This window comes from Mustelus asterias, chromosome 6, assembly GCF_964213995.1.
Source record: "Mustelus asterias chromosome 6, sMusAst1.hap1.1, whole genome shotgun sequence".
In the NCBI taxonomy this organism is placed as follows: domain Eukaryota; kingdom Metazoa; phylum Chordata; class Chondrichthyes; order Carcharhiniformes; family Triakidae; genus Mustelus; species Mustelus asterias.
In genome coordinates this window covers 89,734,453-89,756,307 of record NC_135806.1, presented here as the reverse complement: position 1 = coordinate 89,756,307, position 21,855 = coordinate 89,734,453, and the positions used below count along the sequence as shown (strand labels likewise).

At 41.2% G+C, this 21,855-nt stretch overlaps 1 protein-coding gene across 15 annotated transcripts in view; it reads left to right on the top strand.

The window, feature by feature from the left end:
* ppip5k2 (diphosphoinositol pentakisphosphate kinase 2) overlaps nucleotides 1-21,855 on the top strand; it is a 165,104-nt gene that overhangs the window by 26,990 nt on the left and 116,259 nt on the right. For 14 of the 15 annotated variants that reach the window (XR_013498190.1, XR_013498188.1, XR_013498189.1 and 11 more), the window contains exons 6-12: nucleotides 778-932; nucleotides 2,220-2,321; nucleotides 2,666-2,827; nucleotides 4,117-4,238; nucleotides 9,005-9,106; nucleotides 9,310-9,396; nucleotides 17,741-17,816. Coding sequence is in view for 12 of the 15 variants with exons in the window: in XM_078214712.1 (XP_078070838.1) it covers nucleotides 778-932; nucleotides 2,220-2,321; nucleotides 2,666-2,827; nucleotides 4,117-4,238; nucleotides 9,005-9,106; nucleotides 9,310-9,396; nucleotides 17,741-17,816 (806 nt within the window). In the remaining 3 variants the exon portion in view is untranslated. Of the gene's footprint in view, nucleotides 1-777; nucleotides 933-2,219; nucleotides 2,322-2,665; nucleotides 2,828-4,116; nucleotides 4,239-9,004; nucleotides 9,107-9,309; nucleotides 9,397-17,740; nucleotides 17,821-21,855 lie in introns of all 15 variants that reach the window. The other variant, XM_078214706.1, reaches the window with a different exon arrangement.

Below are 21,855 nucleotides of genomic sequence, written 5' to 3'. Positions count from 1 at the left end.
ATTTAAAGTATTTTTTAAAACTTTCTCTATGTTCGTAATCAGCTTTAAGACTTATATAAGATCCTCTCCCAAATGTCTCTGTTCTACCTGGAAAAGCTCAAGTTTCTCATTCTGAAGGAGGAGGGCAAACAGAAATCATGGTACATATATGTACCAACGATGTAGGCAGGAAAAGGGTGAGTTCCTGCAAGCAGAATTTAAGTAGCTAGGAAGTAGATTAACAAACAGGACCCAGGAGATGATAATCTCTAGATTACTTCCGGTGCCACGTACTAGTAAGTTTAGAAAAAGGTTAGTCCTGATTAATGCATGGCTGGAGAGATGTGCAGGTCTCCAGATTCCCAATCCATCTCCAGCGGGCTAGTAAAATCCATCCCAATGGGTCACAATACTGACTGTCCCTGAACCACTTGGGTGTTCTCAGTTTATGCTAACTTGGCTTAAAGTACCCCTTTAAAATAATTATCCTGTTCTTGCATGCCTTTCTATTGCTTTAGAGAGCAAATAGTCCTCTTTACTCTCATGTAATGGTTGAATGGAATACTTGTGTTTGAACTACAATGTTTGAACAAGTTATGCAGTAGTGGGATGCAAAAATAAAAGTTCTTTAAATATTGTTCTGTTTACGTTGGTTAATTCAAAGTAAAATACACATCACATAAGGATATCTATTAACCACCCTGAGAGATGAGCAACAAATGCTGGCCTTGTCTGACAATGACATCCCATGAAAGAATTTTTTTTTAAAAAACTAAAAAATGAAACTTTTTTTCTTAGAATGTAATTTGGTAGAGGGTGAAGATCATGTCGAGGTCAATGGGGATGTCTTTCAAAAACCATTTGTGGAGAAGCCAGTGAGTGCGGAGGATCACAATGTTTACATTTACTATCCAACATCTGCAGGCGGAGGAAGCCAACGACTCTTTCGAAAGGTACGCTTTGTATATTATAATATTTAAACAAGAGTCTAGCTAATTCAGAAAAGTTCAAAAGATTTGAATTTAGTTTTTAAGTAACTGGCATTTATTTATTAAGCTTAATGTAGAAAAACATTCTGAGCGGCTTTGTAAGAAGTGAAGGCTGCACTTTGTGGCAGGGTTAGGGAGATGACCAACTGCTTAATTCAAGTGATATATTTTGTAAAGGGCTTTAAAGAAAGATAGTGAGGTAGGGAGGCAAGATTAGGAGAGAGTGAAGAAGTAGGGTTGAGGCAGCTAAATGTTTCTGTTGCTGAAAGTGGAGTGAAAGGAATGGGTTCAGCTTCAAATAACAGATCAATGTAAAGTACTGTGTGCGCGCGCACACACACCTGTGGTGACGGCCAAAAGCTTGGTCAAAAGGAGCGGTTTTAAAGGAGCTTCACAAAGAATGAGAGGTCAAGAGGCAGAGAGATTTAGGTAGGGTATTCCAGAGCTTAGGCCTCAGGCTGTAATGAAGGAACAATTAAAATCCGGGTTGGAGATCTGGTAGTGCTTTACAACTAGAGGAGGTTACAAAGATAGAGAAGGATGAGAACACTGAGGAATTTTAGAACAAGGATGAGAACTTGGATATTGAGTTGTTGGACTGAGGGCCAGCGAACACGGGTGATGAGTGAATGGGACTAGACAGGAGTAATGATGCTGGCAGCAGAGTTTTTGATTCATAAAGGTTTATGTAGTAGGATGGAGGATGGGAGAGAGGGTTGAGAGAGCATTGGAATAGTCCACTCTTGATGTTGCAGAGTCAAGGCTGTGGGTTTCAGTACCATTGGAGTGGCATGGTGGCACATTGGTTAGCACTGCTGCCTCACAGCACCAGGAACCCATGTTCGATTCCCGGCTTGGGTCACTGTGTGGAGTCTGCAAGTTGTCCCTGTGTCTGTGTGGGTTTCTTCTGGGTGCTTGTCTGTGCGGAGTCTGCACATTCTCCCTGTATCTGCATGGGTTTCTTCCAGGTACTCCAGTTTCCTTCCACAGTCTGAAAGACGTGCTGGTTAGGTGCATTGGCCATGCTAATTTCTTCCTCAGTGTACCTGAACAGGTGCCGGAGTGTGGTGACTAGGGGATTTCCACAGTAACTTTGTGTTAATGTAAGCCTACTTGTGACACAAACTTAAAACAGATTAAAGTCAGGGTGGATTCGAGCAATGTCAAGGAGTTGGAAGTAGGTAGTCTTGCTGCTGAAGTGGATATGTGGTTAAAATGCTACACAAGTAAATATTATATATCATTTTTTAGATTGGCAGCAGAAGCAGTGTCTATTCCCCTGAAAGCAGTGTCCGGAAAACAGGTTCTTATATATATGAGCAGTTTATGCCAACAGATGGTACAGATGTGAAGGTACGGATATTCAAATATCGTCTATTTTTAAAAGCATAATGCACTTTTCAGCCTACGATCAACATAGGATCTAAACCATTTCATTTGCAACAGCATCATGAAGTTCTTCATATAACAATCCCAGTGCTCTAGCAAGATTTCTTTTGCCTTGAGGGAAAAATAATTAATTTGATTTTACTGCACTGTAGAAGCACTGTAAAATAATATGTTCCATGGCAACTAGCTTTCTTGATATAAATAAACTGCACTTAAAAGTCAATCTGTTTTGCCTTTCTCAATGAGGCTATTGTCTGAGGTTTAACAGCAAACTTGAGTATAATTTTTCCTAATAAACACTTTTTAAGGTTTACACAGTTGGACCAGATTATGCTCATGCAGAAGCCCGTAAATCTCCTGCTCTTGATGGTAAGGTTGAACGAGACAGTGAAGGAAAGGAAGTTCGCTATCCTGTTATTTTAAATGCTCGAGAGAAGTTAATTGCTTGGAAAGTTTGCCTTGCTTTTAAGGTAGGTGGTAGCATAAAACGCATGCTTACAATTAGTTTAATTTAATGTTTGATTGTGATGGAAGAAGTGAAACCTCATATGAAGTTAGAAACATTGAAAATAGGTGCAGGAGTAGGTCAGTCAGCCCTTCGAGCCTGCACCATCATTCAATATGATCATGGTTGATCATGCACTTTCAGTATCTCACTCCCGCTTTCTCTCCGTATCCCTTGATCCCATTAGCCACAAGGACCAATCCAGCTCCCTCTTGAACAAATCTAACAAACTGGTCCCCACAGCTTTCTGTGGTAGAGAATTCCGCAGGCTCACAACTCTAAGAAGTTCTTCCTCATCTCAGTTCTGAATGGCTACCCCTTACTCTTAGACTGTGACCCCTAGTTCTGGACTTCCTCAACATAAAGTAAAGTTTATTTATTAGTCACAAGTAAGCTTACATTAACACTGCAATGAAGTTACTGTGAAATTCGGAACATCAGAAACATTCTTCCCGTATGTAGCCTGTCCAGTCCCATCAGGATTTTATTTGTTTCTATGAGATCCCCTCTCATTTTTCTAAATTCCAGTGAGTACAAGCAGAGTCAATCCAGTCTTTCTTCTTATGTCAGTCCTGCCATTCCAGGGATCAGTCTGGCGCACCTTTGCTGGATTCCCTCAATAGCAAGAATGCCCTTCCTCAGACTAGGAGACCAAAACTGCACACACTAAAGGTATGGCCTCGTATGTTGTGGAGAAAATGACCATAGTTTAAAAATTAAAGGACATTACACTTTTCCTACGCATTTTAGAAATGCAATTTGGACACTTCAAACTAATCTTTAAAATCATGAACATGTTTTCAAGCATTTGTGAGAAACGTCCTGACATTAGTTCACTTAAACTCTTTCCACTTGTGCACTGCAAGTTGCATTTAATTACTGAGGTACGGTATAATGCTGAAATAGCTTAATGTACATTCTGATTGTGGACATTATTTTTAGCATATGTATGATACTCAAATTACCAGTTTTAACCTCTATATTGAAATGTCTGAAAATTGCTGACTATTGAACGCATTTGTTGGGGAAAATTACTTCTGTGACCATTTTGAGATTTGATGATAATTGGAACTTTTCACATAGATGATTTGACTTCAAACAGCTGGCATTGAATTATCAATTAGCTGTTGAAATTGAGTGATAGTATTGTGCAAAGTTGGGACAGCTATCATTTAAAGAATTTTTAAAACTTTGCTTATTTGTATTTATTATTACTGAATTAATATTAATTTTCCTATGTTTTGTTTTTGATAGCAAACTGTTTGTGGTTTTGACCTGTTGCGAGCTAATGGCCAATCCTATGTCTGTGATGTTAATGGTTTCAGCTTTGTCAAGAATTCCATGAAGTATTATGATGATTGTGCCAAGATTTTGGGGTAAAAAAAATTTTCTATCAAAACAGCACATGCAAGAAAAATAATAAATCTTGTAGAATATTGAACAACTTTAAGGATGAGTTATTCTCTTTGGTGCACAATTAATTGGTATTTAGAAAAATATGTGTGTTGTTGAAGTGCACAGACAAGTAAAATAATTTTACACAAATCTCAAGGAATGCAGGCTCATTTCGGTATCTAACTCTACATCCATCTGCTTCACACACCTATTGCCTTTGGTCCAAGGAGATATGTGGCATCACATAGTGTTTGTCCAATATTTGACTTAATCCAGCCACATGGAGAGAGTGATTTTGCAGATTTTCTTATGTTTACTTTCAGAATAAGGAGCTTAATTTTAAGATAGCGCAATTACAGATACTTCAAAAACAGCTTCGGTAGTCAGCCCCATCCACAAAACTGGCCACATATCGAGGTTGAATGAATCACTTTTCGAGTTTCTGCTAATTGCGTATGTAAATATTTGATTTACTAAGAAACTAACTGCACACTGACATCAGTAACTGGTTCTGTATAGTTTTTAAAGTTAATTCCAATTGTTTGCGATCAGGTTACTCATAGGTGATGGACAAAACAGTTGCCTTAAAATGCTTAGTTTATGCATTTAAAAAAAATTAGTTTAGCTGTATTAAGTGTTAAAATTTAGGGCAGAAACTCAAGTGTTTTATGAAGCCAGCCTGGATCATAAGTTTTGCACTTTGAATGTGACTAGGATAAGCATAATATGTTCCACCTACGGTATGATTCAACTGACACACTAGGGAGCTTTTGTCAAACAAAGTTTATTTACGAATATAGTTAACATGTATGGAAAGAAAATTAATAACTTTTATCAATTACAAACAAAACAACCACGATAATGAATAACCCTTAACAAATGTACCTAAAACGTTCCAATCAAACAAAATTTCCCACAGACCAAAAAACCCTTTCCGCAGGCTTAACACAGCAAAGAATAATGCTTACGTGATGCTAAGACTGAATCCTTTGGATGAATGCTGCAGTTCTCTTGAGGCACACACACACAAGCTTGGAGTCAGAACAGCTTCCCAGAACACCAGGGAGAGAGACTCCCTTGGCAAGCTAGCAACAGATTTTCTATTCCAGGAAGGCAAGAAGTCTTGCTTTCAGCAAACCAGCAGAATTTCCAAAAAACCAGGGATAACGTGAGAAACACTTCTTTTCAGCGTGATGTCCCTTCTAAACCTCCAACTGCAGCCAAACAGAAAATGAAACCTTAAACTCACTAAGAAGGAAAGAAAAACTGTCCAAAATGCATGACCTCCCAACCTGTCTTCCTCCGAATAATGCAGTGTCATAAAAGATTCTAAAATAAAAATAAACAAAATCCCATTTAAACTACTGAAATAGCAATAAAAGGCCCTCTCCAGCTAACTCATCAACAATGGCATAAGCTGAGGCTGAGAGAGCTGCAGAGGACATTATTTTTAAAAAAAAGAATTTCTTAAAGGTACACTAACGTCACAATTACAGCACTCGCTTGCCATTCTTAAATATATTAGCAAATATATCCAATGAAAAAATAATTATTTTCTAAAACACTTGGAAATTTTTTTGTGATTATGGAATCGTAGAATAAAATCATGGAATCTTACAGATTTGTTCTTCACATTTGAGACAGCTGCTTGAAAGAGTTCTCAATTTAGCCCCACACCCCAGTATTTTCCCTATAACTAAATCATTCCTTTTTAAGTACATGTTCAATTGCCTTTTGAACATTTCCATGGAATATGATTCCACTAACTGTTTGCATAGTGTGTCCCAGATATTAACAACCATCTGGTGTGAAATAAATTCTCCTAATTTCACCTGTGGTTCATTTTGCCAGTTATTTTCTCTGTAATTACTCCATCAAAACCCCCTCATTTTTTTTTTAACATCTCTACTGATTTTCCCTTGACCTTCTCTTCACTAAGGATCAATTCCTCCACAAAATCTCTGTAACTGAGCTCCCTCATTCTTGCTATCATAAAATCTCTCCCGCTTTGTTATTTCAGAAGTACAATGCCCAGAATTGTACACTACTCCAACTGATGCTTAACCAAAGAGTTTTAAAGGTTTAGTGTGACTTGATTGTTTTTTTTTGTTCAATGTCCCAATTACAAAGCCAGTTATCACATATGCATTCTTAATACTTTATCACTTGCTTTGCTACATTTAAATATGAGTATATATTCCCAATTTTCTCTATCCTTCTCTTTCCCCCTCCAAAATACTCCATTTAAATTATATAAACAGAGTACTGGAAAACCTCAGCAGGTCTGGCAGTATTTTTGGAGAGAGAAACAGAGTTAATGGATGGAACACTCCCATCCCACCCATGGCAGGTTTGGTGGCAGTAAATGTTGCGGAGTGAAAAAGTTGGAAACCCAACGTGAAACCACATTGTAATTCTCCCCTTGGTGGGTCAGCCTTCCTAGTGGTGTGAACACAATTTCTATTCATTTGCATTTCATAAATGCTCATTAAATCAGTTGTTCTCTGGAATCTCGTCAGGACTTCCAACCTTGTGTCACACCAGCAGGATATTACATCAGCTCAACAGCTTCTTCCCTGCTGCCACCAGACTTTTGAATGGACCTACCTCGCATTTAAGTTGATCTTTCTTTACGCCCTAGCTAAGACTGCAACACATTCTGCACTCTCTCCTTTCCTTCCCTATGTATGGTATGCTTTGTCTGTACAGCGCACAAGAAACCATACTTTTTACTGTATACTAAAACATGTGACAATAAATCAAATTTAAAAAAATGCCATGATGAGAGTTTGACAATGGAGGGAGCTGAGAGAGCCTGGTGGATTAGATGAAACCATTCATCCACTTCCTGCACTGCGTGTGCTTCAGTGACCGACATAAGAACATAAGAATTAGGAGCAGGAGTAGGCCATCTGGTCCCTCGAGCCTGCTCCGCCATTCAATAAGATCTTTTTGTGGACTTAGTTCCACTTACCCACTCACTCACCATAACCCTTAATTCCTTTACTGCTCAAAAATTTATCCTTGCCTTAAAAACATTCAATGAGGTAGCCTCAACTGCTTCACTGGGCAGGAAATTCCACTGATACATAATCCTTTGGGTGAAGAAGTTCCTTCTCAATTCAGTCCTAAATCTGTTTCCCCTTATTTTGAGGTCATGCCCCCTAGTTCTAGTTTCACCTGCCAGTGGAAACAACCTCCCTGCTTCTATATTATCTAATCCCTTCATAACCTTATGTTTCTATAAGATCTCCCCTCATTCTTCTGAATTCCAATGAGGGAAATAGCACCTCAGGCCAGAGAGGTGATGTTCTGGTGGTTCCTGGAGCCATCCAGTGTGTACAGGAATGTCTCTGTGCCCAGACTCAATGGATCAAGGAGACCAGGGCCTGGTGGCTCAAGCGGATGCTGCCTTCTTGAGGGAGGTAACCTTTTGCTTCCGGCTTCCAGATATTGTGGATGGAATTCTGAAGACACATGGGCTGAAGTGAATGAAATTTATTTGTTGGACTGGCGTTTAAGTATGGCGCTGGGACCTTTGAACCCACCAGCTGATGGTGGGTAGATGAATCAGCTCCCGACATGCCAGGTGACTCTTGTGTATAATTAATTAGGCTGCAAGCTTGGAATCGGGTTCGAGTCCACTCCACTCCAGCCAGCGGGATTGGCCCCGGCAAAACCAACTGCCATCACACCAAATGTATTGAGTTAAGCCAGACCTGCTGAGTTTTTCCAGCACTTTGTTTTTATTTCAGATCTCCAGCATCTGGAGTGTTTTGCTTTTATCTTGCCCTTAAATTATCCTGCTTCTCCCTGTTGTTTCTTCCAAAGTGCATCAAATCACATTTATTCACTTTAGATTTTTTTGTTGTGTCTACCCATTTTACTAGTCTGTCTGTCCTTCAGCCTCCTACACTACTCTCATGCTCATTATTCATTATCTTGCCAAATTTTCAATTGCAAATTTCAAATTTATGTTCCCTTTCCCTAAGCACAGGTCATTTATATAAAACTAGGAAAGCAATGGACTTGACATCTGGTAGACCCCACTGCATACTTATGTTAAGTCAGGAAAACATGTATTCAGCACTACCCTTTGTCTCATATAGCTTAATGTGGAGATGCTGGCATTGGACTGGGTTAAACACAGTAAGAAGTCTCACAACACCAGGTTAAAGTCCAACAGGTTTATTTGGTAGCACATGCCACTAGCTTTCGGAGCGCTGCTTCATGAAGGAGCAGCGCTCCGAAAGCTAGTGGCTTGTGCTATCAAACAAAACTTTTGGACTTTAACCTGGTGTTGTGAGACTATTTACTTCATATATCTTAGCCAGTTTCATACACAAATTACCTGAGTCCATTAAATACTGTTTGTTTTTGTCTTCTGAACAAGTCCATGCAAATGATTTTGAGCAAAAACTGGAACCAAAACTTTATTTTAGAAAACAAGTGCAATTTCCATCCAATTGCAATTATTGCCTAAAGCTGAAACTCTTGGCCATCCTTCAAAAATACCAAGCTTCTTTATCGCAATGGTAGTGAAAAATTCATTTTCATTGCTAGAACGTGGACATCTGAAAGTTTTAGGTATGCCTCAAGTTGACATCTTTGTATACATCTGCAGTTAATGATTTACCTTTTAAATATTCAGTTTGGGTAAGCATAAGCCAACCAATAATGTATGGAATTGAAATTAAAATTATTCTATGACTGATTTACTCTTTCACGAATATGGTCTATTTTACAGAAACATCATAATGCGAGAGTTAGCTCCCCAGTTTCAGATTCCGTGGTCTGTTCCGACTGAAGTGGAGAACATTCCTATTGTACCCACTACATCAGGCACAATGTGAGGATATTACACAGTATTACGTATGAAGAGTAACTAGCAAATTTGGATTAAACCATTTTTTTCTGATTGAGAGAATTATCTTGAAGTTTGAGCTTTGTGTAAGAATAGTGGTTCCTAAATTTGTAAACTAATCTGACTTGAATAATGTGTAATGATCTTGAAATAATTTATTTGAATTTGGCCAATCTGCTTTTGTGTAGGATGGAGCTTCGCTGTGTAATAGCAGTCATAAGGCATGGGGATCGAACTCCAAAACAAAAAATGAAAATGGAAGTCAGACACCAGAGGTAAGGCATAATTTAATTTTTGTCTTAAATTGTAAACAATATGGTGATTGTTAATTATCAGTGTTATTTTTGAGTGTTTCCTTTGCTTTTCTGAACTATTTGCACATTGAGCTGCTGCCCTAGAAATATCACTGCTACTTAAGACTGAAGTCAATGCCAGCACAATACAAAATAAAAAAAACCACCTTATCTTTGCCAGAATGTTAAGCCTTCAGTATGTATATTGATCGACTACTGGTGGAGTTCATTCATACAGGTGGGATATATATCATAAAATATGATTTATTGTATGTTATATAAGCCACGTGCTTACGAATGCAATTTAGATTTTCTCTGTAATATCACAATGATATAACAGATCAATTTCTGATTTAAAAAAAACATTATTAATGTCAAAATAGATCTTTGAGTCTCCATAACTGGGCCTCCAAGCACTTAAGTCGGTGTAAAAAAATAGGTGGATTTATATTCTTTGTGTTAACACTTGAGGCCAGTTTTGTGGATTCCAGTTTTGTGCAGTGTTATACATATTGGAGGTGATGGGTGAAAATAGCTAATAAGACTTACTGGCATGCCACTTGTAATGGCATGTTGTATTGTCATTCTCCAAATTCTTCTAATTATTGTCTTTCTGTATGCTATCTCATGAGGTAAGTAAAACAAATGCAAAACAAAGATATAAAACATCAAAATAAAGCTTGAAAATTAGAACATAGAACATAGAACAGTACAGCACAGAACAGGCCCTTCAGCCCACGATGTTGTGCCGAGCTTTATCTGAAACCAAGATCAAGCTATCCCACTCCCTATCATCCTGGTGTGCTCCATGTGCCTATCCAATAACCGCTTAAATGTTCCTAAAGTGTCTGACTCCACTATCACTGCAGGCAGTCCATTCCACACCCCAACCACTCTCTGCGTGAAGAACCTACCTCTGATATCCTTCCTATATCTCCCACCATGAACCCTATAGTTATGCCCCCTTGTAATTGCTCCATCCACCCGAGGAAATAGTCTTTGAACGTTCACTCTATCTATCCCCTTCATCATTTTATAAACCTCTATTAAGTCTCCCCTCAGCCTCCTCCGCTCCAGAGAGAACAGCCCTAGCTCCCTCAACCTTTCCTCATAAGACCTACCCTCCAAACCAGGCAGCATCCTGGTTAATCTCCTCTGCACTCTTTCCAGTGTTTCCACATCCTTCTTATAGTGAGGTGACCAGAACTGCACACAATATTCCAAATGTGGTCTCACCAAGGTCTTGTACAGTTGCAGCATAACCCCACGGCTCTTAAACTCCACCCCCCTGTTAATAAAAGCTAACATACTATAGGCCTTCTTCACAGCTCTATCCACTTGAGTGGCAACCTTTTAGAGATCTGTGGATATGGACCCCAAGATTTCTCTGTTCCTCCACAATCTTCAGAACCCTATCTTTGACCCTGTAATCCACATTTAAATTTGTCCTACCAAAATGAATCATCTCACATTTATCAGGGTTGAACTCCATTTGCCATTTTTCAGCCCAGCTTTGCATCCTATCTGTCTCTTTGCAGCCTACAACAGCCCTCCACCTCATCCACTACTCCACCAATCTTGGTGTCATCAGCAAATTTACTGATCCACCCTTCAGCCCCCTCCTCTAAGTCATTAATAAAAATCACAAAGAGCAGAGGACCAAGCACTGATCCCTGTGGCACTCCGCGAGCAACCTGCCTCCAGTCCGAAAATTTTCCATCCACCACCACCCTCTGTCTTCGATCAGATAGCCAGTTACCTATCCAATCGGCCAACTTTCCCTCTATCCCACACCTCCTCATTTTCATCATAAGTCGACCATGGGGGACCTTATCAAACGCCTTACTAAAATCCATGTACATGACATCAACTGCCCTACCTTCATCAACATACTTAGTTACCTCCTCAAAAAATTCAATCAAATTTGTGAGGCACGACTTGCCCTTCACGAATCCGTGCTGACTATCCCGGATTAATCCGCATCTTTCTAAATGGTCGTAAATCCCATCCCTAAGGACCTTTTCCATCAATTTACCAACCACCGAAGTAAGACTAACCGGCCTATAATTACCAGGGTCATTTCTATTCCCTTTCTTAAACAGAGGAACAACATTCGCCACTCTCCAGTCCTCTGGCACCATCCTCGTGGACAGTGAGGACCCAAAGATCAAAGCCAAAGGCTCTGCAATCTCATCCCTTGCCTCCCAAAGAATCCTAGGATACATTTCATCAGGCCCAGGGGACTTATCGACCTTCAGTTTATTCAAAACTGCCAGTACATCCTCTCTCCGAACATCTATTTCCTCCAGCCTATTAGCCTGTAACACCTTCTCTTCCTCAAAAACATGGCCCCTCTCCTTGGTGAACACTGAAGAAAAGTATTCATTCATCACCTCACCTATCTCTACCGACTCCATACACAAGTTCCCACTACTGTCCTTGACCAGCCCTAACCTCACCCTGGTCATTCTTTTATTCCTCACTAAAGAGTAAAAAGCCTTGGGGTTTTCCTTGATCCGACCCGCCAAGGACTTCTCATGTCCCCTCCTGGCCCTCCTAAGCCCCTTTTTCAGCTCATTCCTTGCTAACTTGTAACCCTCAATCTGAACCTTGTTTCCTCACCCCTACATAAGCTTCCCTCTTCCTTTTCACAAGACATTCCACCTCTTTTGTGAACCATGGTTCCCACACTCGGCCATTTCCTCCCTGCCTGACAGGGACATACTTATCAAGGACACCCAGTATTTGTTCCTTGAAAAAGTTCCACTTTTCATTAGTGCCTTTCCCTGACAGTTTCTGTTCCCATCTTATGCCCCCTAATTCTTGCCTAATCGCATCAGTATAATAGCTCAGTATTCATCTGGATGAGTTAATTCTGTGATCACCACCTAAATCTACCTTTAATGTCACAATTCCAACCTGCTGCCTCAGTGCCAAGGACCCAGGTTCGATTCCCCCAGCTTTTCCAATGCCTTTATGTGCTTTGTGTAACGTGTAGACCAGCCTGTACAGGGTGTGCTAAGTGTGGTTTAACAAAGGTTCTATACAAGTTTAGCATAATTTCCCTTTTTTACAAGTTTATTCCTCTAGAAACGAACCACAGGGCTTTGTTTGCATTTTTTAAATAATGCTGTGAACTTATGTTGCTATTTTGTGATTTGTGAATGTACAACCCTAGATCCCTTTGCCTCATTTAGAGTCTTACTTTCCAGCTGTATGTGGCCTCTTTCTTCTTCCTACTAAAAGGCACCACTTTACACTTGTGACATATTCATTTGCACAGCTACTCTGCAAGTATGTTGACATTTTTTATGTTTTGTTGCTGTCTTCTTTTATAACTATACCCCCAATTTGGTGTGAGCTGCAAATTTTGAAATTGTACATCCAATTCCCAATCCAATTTATGTAAATTGTGCAAAGCAGTTGTCTCAACACCATTCCCTGTTGAACACTGCTTCCTGTTTTTCTGCCTCCTAAAATAGGGTGATAGATACAAGGCATCGCTGATCCGTACCGAGATGCTGTCACAGAGAGGCAAGAGTGATATGCCACTAGCCAAGAGAGGGATGATGACCAAAGGGGACCTTGAAAATGGGAACTCGACTCAATGACTCACCTATTTCCACACTTCCCTTCCAACCAGTATTCAGCATGCTGTCTTCCCTCCAGTTGTACCTGCGCAGGTGCGCTGTCTTTGGCAGGACCCTCACAGTCTCCCAGAATACCCAGACAATGTTGGTTGCAAGTCTCTCGCGACAGAACAGCCTGCCCCTATCTTTGCTGAAGCTAGTGGGTTTCATTGGAACAGTAGTGAAAAGAAGAAAATGCTTTTTATCCACTGAGGATACTTAAATAGGTGATTATGAAAGGCTAGTAATTTTCTTCTACTGAAGTATAACTGAAAAAAGAGACATGTCAAAAGTTTTGTTTTGTACTCTGCAAAAGTACCAATTATAAGGGGAACACAATTTATACTGTATGAGAAGAAAGTGCGAATTGGTTAGCATATAAATTCTGATTGATAGAGGCATTGTTGTGCAGAATGCACCAGGCGACTGGCAGTTAACTGTCAAGCATTGTTTGAAATTTTAACCAGACATTTTGATCCTGATTGGTTAAGGAATTGCCCTGAGGAATAAGTCCGCAAGTGGATGACACTTGGTTTGTTTAGCTGAAGCAGGTGCAATATGTGTACATGTCCTTGCTGTCTGCAAACAGCGCCCTGTGTACTAATATATGTAGCTTCCAGTGCGCGCGCACTCACCGCATTGCAAACCAGACTGACTACCTTAAATTGTATGTGTGCATTGCTTTTCACTATTTGCAATGTTTACCATTCTTGTCTAATAAGTGCCACCATTAAGACCATAAGACATAGGAGCAGAATTAGGCCACTCGGCCCATCGAGTCTGCTCCGCCATTAAATCATGGCTGATATTTTTCTCATCCCTATTCTCCTGCCTTTTCCCCATAACCCCCTCATCCCCTTATTAATAAAGAACCTATGTATCTCTGTCTTAAAGACTCTCAATCACCTGACCTCCACAACCTTCTGTGGCAAAGAGTTCCACAGATTCACCACTCTCTGGCTGAAGAAATTCCACCTCAGCTCTGTTTTAAAGGATCGTCCCTTTCGCCTCAGGTTGTGCCCTCTAGTTCTAATTTTTCCTACTAGTGGAAACATCCTCTCCATGTCCACTCTATCCAGGCCTCGCAGTATCCTGTAAGTTTCAATAAGATCCCCCCTCATCCTTCTAAACGCCAATGAGTACAGGCCCAAAGTCCTCAACCGTTCCTCATATGACAAGCTCTGGAATGAAGAGCTTGTGAATCTCCTCTGGACCCGTTCCAAGGCCAGCACATCCTTCCTTAGATACAGGGCCCAAAACTGCTCAATACTCCAAATGGGGTCTGACCAGAACCTTATACAGCCTCAGAAGTACATCCATGCTCTTGAATTCTAGCCCTCTTGACATGAATGCTAACATTGCATTTGTCTTCCTAACTGCCGACTGAACCTGCACGTTAACCTTAAGAGAATCTTGAACAAGGATTCCCAAATCCCTTTGTGTTTCTGATTTCCTAAGCATTTCCCCATTTAGAAAATAGTTTATCTCCATTCCTTCTTCCAAAGTGCATGACATCACACTTTCCCACATTGTATCTCATCTGCCACTTCTTTGCCCACTCTCCGAACCTGTCCAAGTCCTTCTGCAGCACCCCTGCTTCCTCGATACTACCTGTCCTTCTACATATCTTTGTGTCATCTGCAAACTTAGCAACAGTGGCTTTAGTTCCTCCTTCGAAATTGTTAATGTATATTGTGAAAAGTTGTGGTCCCAACACCAAACCCTGAGGCACCCCACTAGTCACCGGCTGCCATCCTGAAAAAGACCCCTTTATCCCCGCTCTCTGCCTTCTGCCAGTCAGCCAATCCTCTATCCATGCCAGGATCTTACCATTAACATCATGGGATCTTAACTTATTTAACAGTCTCCTATGCGGCACCTTGTCAAAGGCCTTTTGGAAATCTGAATAAGTCACGTTCACTGAGGGTTCTCCTTTATCTAACTTTCTTGTATCTCTTCAAAGAACTCTAACAGATTTGTCAGGCATGATCTCCCCTTGACGAAACCATGCTGACTCAGTCCTATTTTACCATGCACTTCCAAGTACTCCACAATCTCATCTTTAATAATGGACTCTAATTCTGAATTCATGCCTAGCAAGTGCCAACTTCGATTTTCAGTTGTTTGATAATGAATATGAAGAGAGAACCTGGCTGGGACCAATTCGTGCATCTACAGTACTGCTTTGTCACTGGTGGAGGGCGGCATGCTGGGCAAGTGGTTAGCACTGCTGACTTACAGCGCCTGGGACCTGGGTTCGATTCCTGGCTTGGGTCACTCTGTATGGGTTTCTTCCGGATGCTCCGGTTTCCTCCCACAGTCCAAAGATGTGCGGGTTAGGTGGATTAGCCGTGCTAAATTTCCCCTTAGTGTCGGGGGACTAGATAGGGTAAATGTACGGGGTTATGGGAATAGGGCCTGGGTGGGATTATGGTCGGTGCAGTCTCGATGGGCTGAATGGCCTCCTACGCTGTAGGATTCAATGAGAAGGGGTTGGAAATGTAATGGTTATTGGTCCAGTGTGAGTGATTAACTGAATTTTAGAACTATTAAAGCACGCTGACATTCTGAACAGCAATATGGTCACCTGGGGATATTCTTAATATCCATATCCCTCCTCCTGAACTTCATTGGAATCCTCACCAGGTGAAGAATGTTGAGTGGCTTGCTCCTCCTCCACCTCTAGTCCTCACCTCTGTACAGTGATGCACAGAACACAGCATGCCGCAATTATCGTAGACTCTCTCGCTGGTGATTACTGAAGGGTGTCTCTGGATTTATCTTGAAGATGGTAGTGTGTGTCACTCATAGCTCGGTTTATAGCATAAAGGATTATACCCAACTCCAAAAGTGAGCAAAAATACAGGTTGACACTCTCCTTGCAGTATGGGAATGCAGAGGTGCAATCTTTCAGTGAGACATTAAGTGAGGTCCCGTCTGCTCTTTCAAGTGCAAGTAAAAGGATCCCTTGGTACCATTTGAAGAATTGTGCAGTTCTGGTGTCCTAATCTGAGGAAGGATGTCCTTGCTATGGAGGGAGTACAGCAAAGGTTTACCAGGCTGATTCCTGGGATGACCGGTCTGTCATACGAGGAGAGACTAAGTTGGTTAGGATTATATTCACAGGAGTTCAGAAGAGTGAGAGGGGATCTCATAGAAAGTTACAAAATTCTAACAGAGTTAGACAGGATAGGTTTAGAAAGAATGTTCCCAATCATGCGGGAGTCCAGAACTAGGGGTCATAGTTTGAGAGTAAGGGGTAAACCTTTTAGAAGTGAAGTGAAGAAATTTCTCCTCACTCGGGGAGGTGAATGTGTGGAATTCACTACCACAGAAAGTACCACAAAATGTTGTCTGATTTCAAGAAGAAATTAGATATAGCGCTCGGGTTTGAAGGGATCAAGAGATGTGGGGGAAGGGGGGGCGAAATCAGGATATTGAACTCGGTGATCAGCCATGATCAAAATGAATGGTGGAGCTGGCTCGAAGGGCCGAATGGCCTATTCCTGCTTTTAGTTTCTGTTTCTATGTCTGTGTGATCTTGCTATATAAAATTGGCTGTGGTGTTTCCTACACCACAGCAATGATAACGGTTCAAAAGTAAGGCATTTCTTTGCTGTGAAGCATTTTGGGAAGTCTTGAGGTTATGAAAGGCACTACATAAAGACAAGAAATGTTTCTCTATCTTTCACAGCCACCGTTATAATGTAACTGCCAGTGGGTAAGTCGGCCCAGGAGGGTGCAGATATCTGCAACGACTTGACTTTAAAATCCCAGTCTTTGGAAGCACTGCTCTTCTGAGATGTCAAGGAAGCTGAGCCTCTGTGCAACGGTCAGATCAGTGTCTCCTGCAAACTTAACAGCTCAGTTGCTCCCAACTCTGTCGTCCATCTGCAACTACCTCCTAAGCACATCCTTGCTGCTGTGACTGCTGATCGACTTTAGATCACAATGACCGTCAAAAGCATCCATGTCACCAGTCCTGATGTTACCTCTAAACTGTACAAATAAGTCTCTCTCAACAAACTAGGTCTACAAAATTAGGAGAAGCATAGACAGGGTGGATAGTCAGAGGCTTTTTCCTCAGGTGGAAGTGTCAATTACAAGGGGGCACAGGTCCAAGGTGAGGGGAGAAAGTTATGGGGAGATGGACGGGGAAGTTTTTTATGCAGAGTGGTAGGTGCCTGGCACCCACTGCCAGAGGAGGCACATTTAGCAACACGAGGCATCTGGATGGGTACATGAATAGAGGGATATGGACTGAGTAAGGGCAGAAGATTTTTGTTTAGTTAGGGCGTCACGATTGGCACAAGCTTGGAGGGCCGAAGGGCCTGTTCCTGTGCTGTACTTTTCTTTGTTCTTCTTTGTAAATACTCTTACTAAAACTTCCCAAGAGGAAAGAGAAAACAGCTATTGAGCACTGAGCAGTTATCCCTATCGGATCTCCTGACTAAGAGCCTTACTTTCAGACTCACTTCCAAAATCTCACAAAAGGATCCTTTTTAAATATAAAGGATACATTTCTCCGGGACTGGTTACTTCGATGCCCTGATGTCTGCAGAAAAAATGTTCCAGAGTGCTTGTGGGAAAAATACACAACATATGTGATAAATGTATTTTTATTTGAACAAACATGTTTAATACTTTTCTACCGTTATTTTTCCTCACCCCTTCTCCACCTCCCTTTTTTAATGTAGATTTTTTGAACTCTTTGAAAAATACAATGGATACAAAGCAGGAAAAATAAAACTAAAGAAGCCAAAGCAATTACAGGCAAGTTTTTAACTTCCTAAATTTTCTCGTATAATTTCAGATATACCAATCTGAGTGGATTGTTATTAGGTATTTCATATATGTTAAAGACCTGCAATGATGGCACAGAGCTGAAGGAACAACCTTCCCAGAATATAGGCCTACAAACCATGATCTCACAGCTGCTTTGCCTTGTGTGCCGGCAAACCATTCCATTACTGTGACTGTGGCTTAAAGGTCCAGCGCTCAGCTGCAAACAAAAGTGGCACTTAGATATTCACCTTATGCACTTTATTTTTCACACCATTAGAATTTCTTTCGCCGGAGTACTTTCAACTTTCAATCAGGGTTTTTCTTTGCCTTCTCCATGCATTCTCTTTCCCAGGTTTGAAGGTTCCAAAGTGTGTAAACATATACTATTGAAATACCATTTTTTTTTTTCCTTTACTCTTTTGTGGATGTGGTGTTGCTGGCAAGATCAGCATTGTTGCCCATCCCTTGTACTGGCTTGCTCGGCCATTTTCAGAGGGAGTTAAGAGTCAACCACATTGTGGCATAGTAGCATAGTGGTTAACACTGCTGCCTCACAGCGTTCAATTCCGGTTTTTGGGTGACTGTGTGGAGTTTTCATGTTCTCCCTGTTCTCTCCTCTACATGGATTTTCTCCAGTTGCTCCGGTTTCCTCCCACAATCCAAAGATGTGCAGGTTAGGTGGATTGGTCTTGCTAAATTGCCCCTTGTGTCCCAACATAGAAACATAGGAGCAGGAGAAAGCCATTTGGCCCTTCGAGCCTGCTCCGCCATTCATTATGATCATGGCTGATCATCCAACTCGATAGCCTAATCCTGCTTTTTCCTCATAACCTTTGATCCCATTTGCTCCAAATGCTATATCCAGCCGCCTCTTGAATACATTCAATGTTTGGCTTCAACTACATCCTGTGGTAATGAATTCCACAGGCTCACCACTCTTTGGGTGAAGAAATGTCTCTTCATCTCCTTCCTAAATGGTCTACTCTGAATCCTCAGACTGTGACCTTGGTTCTGGACTCCCCACCATCGGGAATATCCTCCCTGCATCTACCCTGTCTCGTCCTGTTAGAATTTTTGTAAGTCTCTGAGATTCCCCCCTCTCATTCGTCTGAACTCCAGTGAAAACAATCATAACCGAGAATACCTTACAATTCACATTATTTGAATTTAAATTCCATCAGCTGCTGACTTGTACCAGTCACTGTGTTTGAAGCAGATTTGATGTTCCTCGAGTCTCGTGTGCAATCTGTGGCTTGTTTATCCAATGTAGATGTATCTCTATGCTGCACATTGCTGGTTTACTATAAGATGGTTTCTTCGTTGTGGATATAAAGAATACTGTGGAGCTTCTTAGATGCACGTGATAAGGGAATATCAGTGATCATGGGTGATTTTAATCTGCACATAGATTGGGCAAATCAAATTAGCCACAGTGCCTTAGAGGAGAAATTCGTGAAGTGTATACGGAATGGTTTTCTTGACCAATATTTAGAGGAACCAACTAGAGAGCAGACCATCTTAGACTGGGTACTGTGTAATGAGAAGGGAATCATTGCCAATCCAGCTGTGCTTGACCCCTTGGGGATGAGTGACTTCTGATCGAATTTTTTATCAAAATGGAGAGTGAAGTAGTTGATTCGGAGATTAGAGTGCTGAATCTTAATAAATGAAACTGTGAAGATATGAGGCGTGAGTTGGCCTTTAGAGATTGGGGAGAATTACTTAAAGGGATGACAGTGGATAGGAATGGCAAACCTTCAAGGAATGCATGGAGGAACTGCAGCAACTGTTTATCCCTGGCAGGCACAAAAGCAAAATGGATAAGAAGGCCAATCCATGGTTTACAAAGGAAATTAGAGATAGTATCCAATCCAAGGAAGAAGCATACAAATTGGCCAAGAAAAAATAATAGGTCTGAGGATTGGGAGCAGTTTAAAATTCATCAATGAAGGACACAGGAATTGATTAAGAATGGGAAAATACAGTCTGAAAATAACCTTGCAGGGAACATAAAGACTGATACTAAGGGTTTCTATAGATATGTGAAAAGAAAGAGGTTGGTGAAGACAAATGTAGGTCTCCTACAGACAGAAATAGGGGAGTGTATAATAGTGGATAAAGAAATGGCCAAGCAACTGAATACGTACTTTGGTTCTGTCTTCACAAAATAGGACACAAATCAGATGCCAGAAATATTGGACAATGCAAGATTTAGAGAGGGGAGAACTGAGGGATATCAATACTGGTAGAAAAATTGTGCTGGGAAAATTGATGGGATTGAAAGTGGAAAAATCCCCAGGGCCTGATGATCTACATCCCAGAGTACTTAAGGAAGTGACTTTTTAAATAGTGGATGCATTGGTGGTCATCTTCCAGGATTCTACAGACTCTGGAACAGTCCCTGCAGATTGGAGGATAGCTAATGTCACTCCAATATTCAAAAAGAGAGGTAGAGAGAAAACAGGGAATTATAGACCAGGAAGACTAACAACGGTAGTGGGGAAAATTCTCGAATCCATTCTCAAGGACTTTATAGCGGAGCATTTAGAAAGCAGTGGCAGGATCTGACGGAGTCAACATGGATTTATGAAGGGGGAATCACGCTTGACAAATCTGTTGGAATTCTTTGAAGTTGTAACTAATTGAGTTGACAAGGGGGAGCCAGTCGATGTGATATATTTAGACTTTCAGAAAGCATTTGACAAAGTCCTGCATAAGAGATTATTGTGCAAGATTAAAGCGCATGGGATTGGGGGAAGTGTATTGAGATGGATAGAAAACTGGTTGGCAGAGAGAAACAAAGAGTAGCAATTAATGGGTCCTTTTCAAATTGCAGGCAGGAACTAGTAGGGTGCCACAGGGATTGGTGCTAGGACCCCAGCTATTCATAATATATATTAACGATTTGGATGTAGGAACAAAATGTAACATCTCAAAGTTTGCAGATGATACCAAGTTGGGTGGGAGGGTGAACTGTGACGAAGATGCAAAGATCCTTCAGCATGATCTGTACAGATTGGGTGAGTGGGCAAATCAATGGCAGATGCAGTATAATTTGGATAAATGTGGAAGCAAAAACAAGAAGGCAGATTACTGCCTGAATGGCTGGCTGTAAATTGGGAGAGGGGAGTGTGCACCAGTCACTGAAGGTTAGCATGCAGGTGCAGCAGGCAGTAAAGAAGGCAAATAATAGTGTGTTGGCCTTCATTGAGAGAGATTTTGAGTACGGGAGCAGGGATATGTTGCAATTATACAGGGCCTTGGTGAGGCCGCACCTAGAATACTGTGTGCAGTTTTGGTCTCCTTTTCTGCGGAAGGATGTTCTTGCTCTCAAGGGAGTACAACAAAGGTTTACCAGGCTGATTCCGGGGATGGTGGGACTGATGTATGACGAGAGATTGACTAGGTTAGGATTGTTTTTACTGGAGTTTGGACGAATGAGGGGGATTCTCAGAGACTTATAAACTTCTAACAGGACCAGACAGGGTAGATGCAGGGAGAATGTTCCTGATGGTGGGAGTGTCCAGAACCAGGGGTCACAGTGTGAGGATTTGGGGTAGACCATTTAGGACGGAGGTGAGGAGACATTTCTTCACCCAAAGAGTGGTGAGCCTGTGGAATTCATTACCACGGGACATAGTTCATAGAATCATAGAATCCTACAGTGCAGAAGGAGGCCATTTGGCCCATCGAGTCAGCACCAACCACAATCCCACCTAGGCCCTATCCCCATAACCCTATACATTTACTCTAGCTAGTTCCCTTGACACTAAGGGTCAATTTAGCATGGCCAACCCACCTAACCAGCACATCTTTGGATTGCGGGAGGAAACCCAGGCAGACATGGGGAGAACGTGCAAACTTCCCCCAATCCCATGCGCTTTAATCTTGCACAATAATCTCTTACGCAGGACTTTGTCAAATGCTTTCTGAAAGTCTAAATATACCACATCGACTGGCTCCCCCTTGTCAACTCTACTAGTTACATCTTCAAAGAATTCTAATAGATTTGTCAAGCGTGATTCTC